This window comes from Pan paniscus, chromosome 4, assembly GCF_029289425.2.
Source record: "Pan paniscus chromosome 4, NHGRI_mPanPan1-v2.0_pri, whole genome shotgun sequence".
Lineage (NCBI taxonomy): Eukaryota > Metazoa > Chordata > Mammalia > Primates > Hominidae > Pan > Pan paniscus.
The window spans coordinates 133,786,162-133,799,121 of NC_073253.2; the positions used below are offsets into that span (position 1 = coordinate 133,786,162).

General features: G+C 42.0%; 1 protein-coding gene across 3 annotated transcripts in view; it reads right to left on the bottom strand.

Annotated features, from left to right (window-relative positions):
* The window catches only part of ETF1 (eukaryotic translation termination factor 1), a 36,602-nt gene that overhangs the window by 4,622 nt on the left and 19,020 nt on the right, over window positions 1-12,960 (bottom strand). For all 3 annotated transcript variants that reach the window (XM_034960585.3, XM_003829219.6, XM_008954587.4), the window contains 6 exons: window positions 7,946-8,121; window positions 6,818-6,957; window positions 2,816-2,954; window positions 2,020-2,210; window positions 754-883; window positions 328-483 (listed from right to left, as the gene is read on the bottom strand). In XM_034960585.3, the coding sequence (XP_034816476.1) occupies window positions 328-483; window positions 754-883; window positions 2,020-2,210; window positions 2,816-2,954; window positions 6,818-6,957; window positions 7,946-8,108 (919 nt within the window). In that variant the 5' untranslated portion in view covers window positions 8,109-8,121. The remainder of the gene's footprint in view (window positions 1-327; window positions 484-753; window positions 884-2,019; window positions 2,211-2,815; window positions 2,955-6,817; window positions 6,958-7,945; window positions 8,122-12,960) is intronic.

A 12,960-nucleotide genomic window follows, 5' to 3' on the forward strand; every position in this document is an offset into this window, starting at 1 on the left:
GGCTCAGGGACTCAATCTCTCAACATTTTTTCCATAAGCATGTTAGCATACACTGAGTGTCTACTAGGTACAATGCTTCAACCATAAGGAACATCAGAGATGTTCAAGATATAGTCCTGGTCCTCAGCAGATATAACAATCTTAAGCAGACGTTAAACAGTTCAAGCAGAAAAATCTATGCAGGAATGTGCTACAGACTGAAGGACTGGGGAACAATGGGTAGATCTACCTTCTGATTGCTCCTGAAATCAGCCATCCCTCCCAAATCTCCACCCCAGGCTTCCTGGCTCAGTAACAAATAGCAACTTTATTTTCTAATTCTCATACCTTCTGTGCCTTGGCAATGAAGAACATATCTCATTATATCCAGATTTTCATAGACTATTAGAATTTCTACAGCTCCCATTTCCAAAGCCTTTAGTGTATCTTCAACGCCAAAACAGTACTTGCCCGTGTCCTGGCTGATTTCATCAAAGTATCGTCCTATGATTAGGGATCAGTCAACAGGATATATATTAAAGTTTCCCTAGTAGATACAAACACACCTATTCGACCTAATGACTAAAGAAGATAAAAAATAATGCTTTTACTGAGGCAAAAGAGTTAATAAAAATACGAAATATTCCTTTTTACATTTTTGGTACCTTGTCTCATACATACAATCACGTACACACACACACACACACACACACACACACACACACACACACACGAAAACATTTCACAGAATATGTAGTTGCATTTCACCGATACCTATTAATTTCTTCTCTTGAATGAATTTCACGTTGGAGAGGACTTCAGTAGATAACTCAATAGCTTGGTTGAATCCATTTTCACCACCATAGGATATATCAACTAATTTTAAAACTTTTGATTGTAACCTCTAACACACAAAAAAAATATTATTAGTACTTACTGGTACTTATTTAAAATATTATTAAAACACCTTTACTCAAACCCACTAACTCTTAATGGTATGCAAAGCTCAGCACTATGATCACTGAAGTCTAAATATGGGGAAGGAGCCCAATTTAATCAAAAGCTGCTCTTAAAGTGAACAGCACTGCCAATTATATCACACATTTTATTAGACCTACTATAGGACAACTCATTAAGTGCAAACAAAAATAAGTTATTGTGGAGGAAAGGGGGGACCACTGGCTCCTGCCAAATAAGGTAGTAGAGGTTAAGACGGGCTGGGGAGGGTGGCTCACACCTATAATCCCAGCACTTTGGGAACCTAGGACAGGCAGACAGCTTGAGTCCAGGAATTCTGAGACCAGCCTAGGCAACATGGTGAAACCCTGTCTCTACCAAAAAGTACAAAAATTAGTTGGGCATGGTGACACATCCCTGTAGTCCCAGCTACTTGGGAGGCTGAGCTGGGAGGATCACTTGAGCCTGGGAGATCGAGGCTGCAGTGAGCCATGATTGCCACTGCACTCCAGCCTAGGCAAGATAGCCAGACCCAAGCTCAAAAAAAAAAAAAAAAAAAAAAATATATATATATATATATTTTTTTTTTTTTTAAAGGCAATTTCTTTGGTGGACCTTCTACCATAAGGCTACTTCCTCCAGATATTGAAAGTGTATTATGGCTGAGCCCATGTTATAAAATGTGCTTTAAATGCTTTAGGCTGAATCAGCTGTCATACTGCTGAGAGCTTTGCTGCTATGTATCTCCAAGAATAAATCAGAAAAAGAAAATAAGGAACAGGTTTTAGTTTCTTTGAAATCAAACTCCATTCTACAGCCAATTCTGACAACCCAACTAAACAAAGGACCTCCACAGGATCCATAAGAAGCCCACCTAAAAATGGTTGATTTCAGAAGAGAAGGGGCTCAGAAAAGCACAGGGGAATGTTTCCTGATAAACATCTGTAAACCTGCTGTTTAACTCAGAGGCAAGTTTTTAACCCAAAGAATTTTAAAAAGATGTGTCTGTTCCAGTGCTCACACAGAGGACTCACCTACTCCTACCTAGGGTCTTACATAATAGAGCATCTACTTCTTACTTACCTGATCAAACATATCAGATTGACTTAGTTCAGTTTTAAAGTCAGCGGATCCAGCTAAAACTAGACCAGCCACATTCACTTTGTCCCCAGAAATAAACAGCTGCACAGCAGTCTCTGCTACTTTCCGAACATAGTTATGTCGCTTTTCCATTCTTAAACGGGCAAAACGCAAGGCTGACTGACCTCCTCTACCTTTGACACAAAAGTAGCAAGAGAAAAAGGCAATTATTAAGAACTACAAGATGTCTTCAAATTAAAAATAATCATGTCATCATCTAAGAAAAGGACAAAGAAAAATCACCATTCCCTTAACTAAACGTTCAGCATAAACTGCTACTTGTTTTCAGAGAGCGACTACTAATTCTATGTCAAGAGAGGAGCTGTAAGCACCAATGAGGCACCAGTCATTACAGGAGGCTTCTCTCCCCATCATCTGGATTCACTCCCCTCACATCATACTGTTTTCTTTTTTTTTTTTTGAGACAGAGTCTCACTCTGTCGCCCAGACTGGAGTGCAGTGGCGCAATCTCGGCTCAATGCAACCTCCGCCTCCCGGGTTCAAGCAATTCTCCTGCCTCAGCCTCACAAGTAGCTGGGATTACAGGCGCCCGTCACATTTTTGTATTTTTAGTAGAGACAGGGCCGGGCTGGTCTCGAACTTCTGACTTCGTGATCCACCCGGCTCGGCCTCCCAAAGTGCTGGGATTACAGGCGTGAGCCACCGCACCCGGCCCACCATACTGTTTTCTTATTGCTAGACACAAAGTAAGTGGGTTCATGTTCTCCTCCTGTATTACCGTGTTTCTTTGGGAGATCCACAGTGAATTTGTGCAGGACTTCTCTTGTGTTTCCTTGGAGTGTGCCAAAAAGTGCACCACTACCATCTATTACAATGAATCCAAACTTGCTATCATCTGAAAGTAGTGCTGTAAGAGCCTGAAAAGCAAACACAAGTACCACACGGTGAATCCCAAAGCTTTGCTAAGGTCAAAAAAACTCTGAAAGGATATATACAAGCCCTTTCACTCCACTCACCATGCTATTAGCACTGTGGGAAAACCTTCTACGGAATAATTTATAGACTTCAGTTATAAACATGTAACTCTTATGGACAAATTTGAACCCAATAAGGAAATAACGAATGATATCTATGTGAAGCTTTTCAACATATTTGACATGGGCATGTAAATATAAAACCACAAAGATATCTGTATGCCCATGTTTATAGCAATATTACATACAGCAGTTAATACTACTCAATCTCAAAAAGGAAGAAAATTTTGAAACACACTACAACAGGGATGAAACTTGAATACATGCTAAGTGAAATAACCCTGTCAAAAAAGGACAAATACTGTATGACTCCACTTATATGAGGTTCCTGGAGTAATCAAAATCAGAGCCAAAAAGTCAAATGGTGGTGGCCAGGGGCTGGAAAAAAGGGGGAACAAGGAATTATTGCTCAATGGATACAGTTCCAGTTTTATAATATAGAGTTCTAAGCTGGGTATGATGGCTCACACATGTAATCCCAGCACTTTGGGAGCCTGTGGCAGGCAGATGGCTTGAGCTCAGGAGTTTGAGACTGGCCTGGGCAACATAGCGAAACACTGTCTCTACAAAAAAATACAAAAATTAGTTGGCTGTGGTGACACGTGCCTGTAGTCCCTACCAGCTACTTGGAAAGGCTTTAGTCTGGGAGGTGTAGGTTGCAGTGAGCCAAGATTGTGCCAGTGTACTCCAGCCTGGGTGATCCAGAGACCCTGTCTCAAAAAACAAAAAAACTTTAACTTGTTCCTTTTTTTTTTTTTTTTTTGAGACAGGGTCTCACTTTGCTGGCCAGGCTGGAGGGCAGTAGCCATCATAGCTCACTGCAGCCTCGAAGTCTTGGACTCAAATGATCCTTCTGCCTTAGCCTCCCAAAGTGCCGGGGTTACAGGCATGAGCCAGCATGTCTTTAAAGGTATTGCAGCTAATGATTCTGAGTTTTATGAGGAAAACCTTCCTTCTATGTTAACTTTATATCCCTTTATGCCTTCCCAAAGAGAAAATATTGAAACAGTCCTGGGACATACATAGATAAGAGTTCTCACAGTGGAATCGGAATACTACACACTTAGTTGATCTCTAATTGCCAGGGGACAATCTCTTTGGAAGTAAGAAATTGTTACCCATTCCATTTTATTTTTATAAACTGATCCTCCTCTTTGGCCTCCCAAAGTGCTGGGATTACATAGGTGTGAGCCACAACACCTGGCCTTACCATTCCATTTTAAGAAAATAGCCCCTTCAATAATTGACTAGAAAGCAGATGGATCAACTAAGAATCCATCTTTAACAAACCATGCTAGATAGTTAGCATTAAGACATGAATATTGTGGCCGGGCGTGGTGGCTCATGCCTGCAATGGCACTTTGAGAGGCCAAGGTGGGTGGATCACTCGAGGTCAGGAGTTTCAGACCAGCCTAGCCAACATGGTGAAATCTCATCTACTAAAAATACAAAAATTAGTTGGGCGTGGTGGTGCACACTTGTAATCCCAGCTACTCAGGAGGCTGAGGCAGGACAATCACTTGAATTCGGGAGGCGGAAGTTGCAAGGAGCCGAGATCGTGCCATTGCACTCCAGCCTGGGCAACAGAGCAAAACTCAATCTCAGAAAAAAGAAAAAGAAAAAAAAAAAAAAAGACACGAATATGAATATTGCACGTTAATAATATAGCCTTATCAAAATGACCTGTTAGGTAGATTGAAGTTTTTAATAAATCTGCTTATCAGGGAATAGGCATATCCCTTATTAGAATATATAATTACCCTGATAAACAGGATATAACCCTCTCAGTTAACGCTAAAATGTACAAAGTTAGCAAGATTAAACAGTATCTTAGAAAAGGAGTTAAGGTTTGGAAAAAAGCCAACAAGGCTAACTCAGTAAGTGAGCAAAAGCCAGACAACATGGGTACCTGGCACTGTTTAAATCAACAAGATTCAAAATCGGCTTTCATCCAACCAGATACAGGTAAGTGGTTTCAGTGGCTGAGAGGCTCCCTGAAAAACCCTCTGCTGTAAGTAGAGTGTGGTAGTGAAGAGAAAAACAGTCTGGATTGTCTATGCAGTCGACCAAGATCCAACTATAAATGGACTTCCCATCAAGTTAGCAAAAATCATCCACTGTAAACTGTCGACAAATGTCAGCTCTAATTCCACTGTAGAGGTTTTTCCCTAGGTTGATGAAAGGCAAGAGAATGAACTAAGGAGCCAGCTGTGAATTCTTGATTGTTCTACTGTTGACTGATTTAGGTCACTCTAATGAGGTTTCCTTTCCACCGTTCAAGTTCATCTTATGGCAGCTTTGTCACTCAAAAGTTTCAGGGGAAAGGGGGGAAAATGAGTTCTTACAGTTCTGCTACTAAAAATTTTACAATTGTTATATGAAAACTGAGTATAATAACTCAAAGAGTATAACTGGACTGCTTGTAACACAATGGATATACGCTTGAGGAAATGGGTACCCTATTTTCCATAGTGTGATAGCTCACATTGCATGCCTGTATCAAAACATCTCATGTACCCCATATACACCTACTATGTACCCACAAAAATCAAAACACACACACACACACACACACACTTTGGGAGGCTGAAGCGAGCAGATCACTTGAGGCCAGGAGTTTGGGACAGGCCTGGCCAACATGGCAAAACTCTGTCTCTACTAAAAAAACACAAAAAATTAGCCAGGCATGGTGGTGCACACCTGTAATCCCAGTTATTCAGGAGGCTTGAGGCACAAGAATCGCTTGAACCATGGAGATGGAGGTTGCAGTGGGCCAAGATTGCACCACTGCACTCCAGCCTGGGCGACAGTGTGAGACTCTGTCTCAAAACATGCTGAATGACTAGTGTCATAATAAATGTAAATTGCCTTACTTTTTGAAAACAGACAGCTTTGTAAAATGGTACAACGGTTTGGAAAACAGTCTAGCAACTTCTTAAAAAGTTAAACATAATTACTATATAACCTACACGATTCCACAAATCTAAGAAACATGAAAATGTATGGTCACATAGAAACTTGTCCATGAATGTTCACAGCAGCATTATTCATAACAGCCAAACAGTGCAAACCACTCAAATGTAAAACTGATGAAAAGAGAAGCTATATAAAATATGAAATATGGCATATATGTATACAATGGAATACTACTTGGTAATCAAAAGGGATGAAATGTACTGATGAATGCTACCACATGGAACCTTAAAAGTATAAAGTAAAAGAAGCCAGTCACAAAAGGCCACAAACTATATGATTCCATTATATAAAATGTCCAGGCTGGGCGGGGTGGCTCATGCCTGTAATCCTAGTACTTTGGGAGGCTGAGGTGGGTGGATCACGAGGTCAGGAGTCTGAGACCAGCCTGACCAATGTGTTTAAACACCATCTCTACTAAAAATACAAAAAAATTAGCTGGGTGTGGTGGCATGTGCCTGCAATCCCAGCTACTCAGGAGGCTGAGACAGGAGAATCCCTTGAATCTGGGAGGCGGAGCTTGCAGTGAGCCGAGATCATACCACTGCACTCCAGCCTGGGAGACAGAGCGAGACTCCGTCTAAAAAAAAAATAAATAAATAAAAATAAAAAAATAAAAATAAAAGAAGTACAGCACAAGCATATCTATGGAAAGAAAATATAGCGGTTGCCTAGAATGAGACAGGTAAGTGGGAGGGATGGGGGACTGACTGCTAATGGGTACGGGGAAAGAATTCTGGAGCGATGAAAATGTTCTGGGTTTGACTTCTTACCTCTGTATGGAATTTGTTGTCACACAAATACAATGACGTATTAATTGGTTTGAAAGGTTCAAAGTCAATGTTGACTTTCTTTTCCTTTCCTTCTTCTGTTACAATTGTTCCACAGTATACAACCAGACCATTTGGAGGTACTGCAAAGAACACAAACAATTTTTCTACTTTACCCCATATCTAGTTTTTCGTCAATTAATAGAAAATGTTCCCATAGCCTATTTTCCCTGCCTGATCCTTTAAGTCATAATTTAAATAAAGCAGAAAAAGCTTGAAATCTCTCAGGCAGAACTCTCTCCCTAATTTTAAAACTTCTTCTGAGACGTTTCAGTAGGATTTATTCTTTAAAGTAAACAGGCTGGATGTGGTGGCGGCTCACGCCTGTAATCCCAGCACTCTGGGAGGCTGAGGTGGGCGGATCACCTGACATCAGGAATTCAAGACCAACCTGGCCAACATGGTGAAACCCCATCTCTACGAAAAATACAAAAAGTAGCCAGGGGTGGTGATGGGTACCTGTAGTCCCAGCTACTCGAGAGGCTGAGACGGAAGAATCACTTCAACCTGGGAGGCTTGTGGTGAGCTGAGATCGGATTACCGCACTTCAGCCTCTGGGTGACAGAGCAAGACTCTGTCTCATCCCAAAAAAAAAAAAAAAAAAAAAATTGAGACAACGCCTCACTCTGTCACTCAGGCTAGTGTGCAGCAGCGAGATCGTGGCTCACTGCAACTCCCACCTTCCGGGTCCAGTTGATTCTCTCGCCTCAGCCTCCAGAGTAGATGGGACTACAGGTGTGTGCCACCAGGCCTGGCTAACTTTTGTATTTTTTGTAGAGACAGGGTTTTACCATGTTGTCCAGGCTGGTCTCGAACTCCTGACCTCAAGTGATCCACCTGCCTCAGCTTCCCAAAGTGCTGGGATTATAGGCATGAGCCACTGTGCCTGGCCTACTTAACTTTCAATAAACAAAAAACAAAACAAAACAAAAAAGCTAACCACCAAGGCCAAAGAGACACTGATGACAGCCGACTTAAGGGAACATTAGTGAACAAAGCACCATAGCAGCATCACAGTATGAAACATAACCAAAATGTGTAGAGAAGGAAAAGGAGCAAACTCCAGATTACCTTTGTTATAAAGTTTGAGTCTTTGTTGTACAGATGTAATGGCTCCCAGGACTGAAAGGCGGTTTACTCGTGACTTAATGTTAGATGCAGTTCCAAACTCATCCGCTAACATTTTTGCCACTCGTGAAATCTGGTCTTTGGGAGGAATGATCAATGATATCATGCTGGTGCCATTGCTGTGGAAGAAAGAATAACTCATTAGGGATTTAAATATCATGTAAGTAAACTCATGTTTCTCTCTGGTAAAAGCAAGCTACAGGGAGATGCCCCAAAGTTATGGAAACAGGTCACTCTCAAAGGAGTAATGTAGGGACTATATTAGTCTTGTTTATGAACGTATACACAGAGTTAGGAACAGTGTTCAGAATCTAGTGCTCAATTTGATTGAATAGTGAGGTAAGTTATGTAAAGAATACACTTGGAGAGATACTTGAGAAACACCTCATTTCCTAAAGAAAGAAGCTATCTATGATAAATAAGGAGTGTCAACAGGCTGGAATTTGGTAGTGAATCTGTCCGTGGGAGAGCCTTCAAATGTGGTGGTTGAGTGGGAGACGCCATGATAGGATGATGCAATGAGTCTTTCCAAAGTCTAGGCATATTTGTAATCAAGAATTTAGTATTCTAATGATGGGAAAGGAGAACTGTGGAAGTCACAGAAATGTCCCAGTTATGAAATCTCTCTCTCTCGGCCGGGCACGGTGGCTCACGCTTATAATCCCAGCACTCTGGGAGGCCGAGGCGGGCGGATCACAAGGTCAGGAGTTCGAGGCCAGCCTGGCCAACAGAGTGAAACCCCGTCTCAATTAAAAAAAAAAAAAAAAAAATTTGCTGGGCATGGTGGCAGGTGCCTGTAATCCCAGCTATTCAGGTGGCTGAGGCACGAGAATCACTTGAATCCGGGAGGTGGAGGTTGCAGTGAGCCGAGATCGTGTCACTGCACTCCAGCCTGGGCGAGAGAGCTAGACTTAGTCTCGAGAAAAAAAAAAAAAAAAATCTCTCTCTCACAAACTCATTCTCTTTAAATGGCAACATATTAATTGCATTTGAGTTTGATTAAAAGGAGGAATGACTGACAGCCTGATAAATTCTGGGTGCCCAACCAAACTCAAGTTTTTAGAACTAAAAAACGGGACCAAAATCTGACCTATGGAAGATACCATCAAGGCCCTGCCACATGGGAGGTCCCTTCTGAGCAGTTACCAACCCATTTTTAAGCCCCCTTTAAATTTCAACACCAATGCCAGTAACATATCTTTTTTGTCTACAACTTCCAAAGACACTTATCATCACTACCAGTCAAGAAATACCTCATCGGAAAATTCCTACTTCTATGCAAAGCAAACACAGTGGCTCACACCTGTAATCCCAGCACTTTGGGAGGCTAAGGTAGGAGGATCACTTGATTCCAGGAGTTTGAGAACAGCCTGGGCAACATAATGAGGCCCCCATCTGTACAAAAAATAAATAATCAGCTGGGTGTCACGTGATGCAGGCCTGTAGCCCTAGCTATTCAGGAGGCTGAGGCAGGAATATCACTCAAGCCCAGGAGTTAGAAACTGCAGTGAGCTATGATTTGCCACTGCACTCCAGCCTGGGCAACAGTATAAGACTGTCTCAAAAAAGAAGGAAGGAAGGAAACAAAGTGTTGGTGAGGATGTGGAGAAACTGGAACCCTTGTGCATTGCCAGTGGGAATATACAATGGTACAGCCATGTGGGATAAGTGTGGTAGCTCTTCCAAAAAAAAAATTTTTTTTAACACCTAATTACCATATGATCTAGCCATTCTACTTTCAATTATATACCCAAGAGTGACAGCGGGGACTTACACACCAATGTTCACAGCAGCATTATTCACAATAGCCTAGAGGTGGAAGCAACCCAAACATCCACTGGTGGATGAACAAATAAAAAAAAGTGGTGTGTGTGCACAATGAAATATTATTCAGTCTTAAAGGAAGGAAATTCTGACACACAAAATGGATGAACCTTGAACACATTATGCTAAGAAAAATAAGCCAGACAGAAAAGGACAAATACTGCATGATTCTGCTTACATGAGGTAACCTAGAATATTAAAGTTCATAGAGACAGAGAGTAGAAATGCAGTTGCCAGCAACTGGAGTAAGGTGGAACTAGGCAGTTGTTTAATAGCTGTTTTAGTTTTACATGATGAAAAGTCCTAGAGACTGGCTGTACAACAGTGTGAATGTACTTAATACTGCTGAACTATACACTTGTAAATGGTTAAGATGGTAAACTTCATGTTATGTATTTTTTACAATGAGAAAAAAATTCTTAAAAATCAACTACTTAGTCCATTTATAACTTATTTTTTTTTTTTTTAGATGGAGTCTCGCTCTTGTTGCCCAGGCTGGAGTGCAGTGGCACCATCTCAGTTCACTGCAACCTCAGCCTCCTAGGTTCAAGCGATTCTCCTGCCTCAGCCTCCCAAGTAGCTGGGATTACAGGCGTGTGCCACCAGGCCGTTAATTTTCTTTGTATTTTTAGTAGAGACTGGGTTTCACCATGTTGGCCAGGCTGGTCTCGAACTCCCGGCCTCAGGTGATCCCCCTGCCTCAGCCTCCCAAAGTGCTGGGATTACAGGCATGAGCCACTGCGCCCAGCCTGTAAGTTAAAATTTTTTAGAGCATGCACTTCCCCAAAACAGTAGTTCAGTTCTCAATTTTTTTGCAGATGAAAATCACCTGGGGAGTTCATTCTAGGTGATTCCTTTTCAAAAAGGATTCCTGTAAGTTTCATTTCTTTTCTCATCCTGATTTTTCTTAGTTTAGTCACAACATGGATAAACGACTATTTAAAATATTAGATGATCTACATCAAGTGGATTTCAAAATTAAAAACTTTTAGGCTGCTCTACAGAGTAGCCATTCTCTTGTTTTTTGTTTTTTTGTTTTTTTTTACTTCTCTAATCAACTTGCTTTCATTCTCAAAAAAAACCCAAAAACCGACCTTTGGACTTCAAAGGATAGCATTAGGAAAGTAAAAAGACCCACAGAATGGGAGAAAATATATGCAAATCATATTATCTCTTAAGATTTATGTAAAGAATATAAAGAATATGTAAAAACTCATAATTCATCAACAAAAAACCCAAATAAAAAATGGGCAAAGGGTGTGAGGAGACATTTCTACAAAGACATAGCATGTGAAGAAATCAAAATCTTGATTCAATGCTGTTGGGAATGTTAAGTGGTACAATACTTCCAGAAAACAGTCTGGCAGTCCTTAGGAGTTTCAACACAGAGTTACCATATGACCCAACCACTCTACTCTTAGTTAGATACCCAAGAGAACTGACAAAATATGTAACACACAAAAATTTGTGCTTCAATGTTCATGGAGGCATTATTCATAAAAGTAAAAAAAAAACAAAACAAACGAAAAAAAGAAACAACCCATATGTCCAACTGATAAATGAATAATCAAAATGTGGTACATTCATATGCTGAAAAACTATTCAGCAATAAAATAAATGACATATTGCATTAACTTACACTACATTGGCCAGGTGTGGTGGCTCATGCCTGTAATCCCAGCACTTTGGGAGGCTGAGGCAGGAGGATCACAAGGTCAGGAGATCGAGATCATCCTGGCTAACATGGTGAAACCCCGTCTCTACTAAAAATACAAAAAATTAGCCAGGCGCAGTGGCAGGCGCCTGTAGTCTCAGCTATTCAGGAGGCTGAGTCAGGAGAATGGTGTGAACCCGGGAGGCAGAGCTTGCAGTTAGCCAAGATAGCGCCACTGCAGTCCGGTTGGGGCGAAAAGAGCAAGACTCCGTCTCAAAACAAACAAACAAACAAACAAACAAACAAACCCTTACACTACATCAAGTAAAAACTGTCACAAAAGAACACATATTGTAGACAGGGCACAGTGGCTCACGCCTGTAATCCCAGCATTTCGGGGGGCCAAGGTGGGCGGATCACGAGGTCAAGAGACCGAGACCATCCTGACCAACATGGTGAAACCCCGTCTCTACTAAAAATATAAAAATTAGCCGGGCGTGGTGGCGTGTGCCTGTAATCTCAGCTACTCAGGAGGGTGAGGCAGGAGAATCGCTTGAACCCGGGAGGCGGAGGTTGCAATGAGCCGAGATCGAGCCACTGCACTGCAGCCTGGATGACAGAGCTAGACTCCGTCTCAAGGAAAAAACAAAAAAATTAGCCGGGCGTGGTGGCGTGTGCCTGTAGTCCCAGCTACTGGGGAGGCTGAGGCAGGAGAATCGCTTGAACCCGGGAGGTGGGGGATGCAGTGAGCCGAGACCGTGCCACTGCACTCCAGCCTGACAACAGAGTGAGACTGTCTCAAAACAAAAAAAACACCACATATTGTATAGTTCCATTTACACAAAATGTTCACAATAGGCATTCCAGAGAGACAAACGTAGATTAGTGGTTGCCGGGGGCTGAGGAGAGGGAGGAATGCAAAATGATTGTTAAAGGGTACAGGGATTTTTAGGTTGATGGAAATACTGTTTTTCTTTTTTTAAGGAAAATATTTTAAAATTAGTGGTTGCACAACTCTGGAAAAACAGTGAAATAATGCACTTTAAAGGGGAAAGGCTGGGCGAGGTGGCTCACACTGGTAATCCCAGCACTTTGGGAGGCTTGAGGCAGGAGAACTGCTTGCGCCTAGGAGTTTTGAGACCAGCCTGTGAAATGTAGTGAGACCCTGGCTGGGCATGGTGGCTCACACCTGCAATCCCAGCACTCTGGGAGGCTGAGGCAGGCAGATCACTCGAGGCCAGGGGTTCAAGACCAGCCTAGCCACTATGGTGAAACCTCACCTCTACTAAAAATACAAAAAGTTGCTGGGTGTGCTAGGCGTGGTGGCTCATGCCTGTAATCCCAGCTACTCTGGAGGCTGAGGCACGAAAACTGCTTGAACCTGGGAGGCAGAGGTTGCGGTGCAGTGAGCCGAGATTGTGCCACTGCACTCCAGCTTGGGTGACAGAGTGAGACTCTGTCTCAAAAAAAAAAAAAAAAG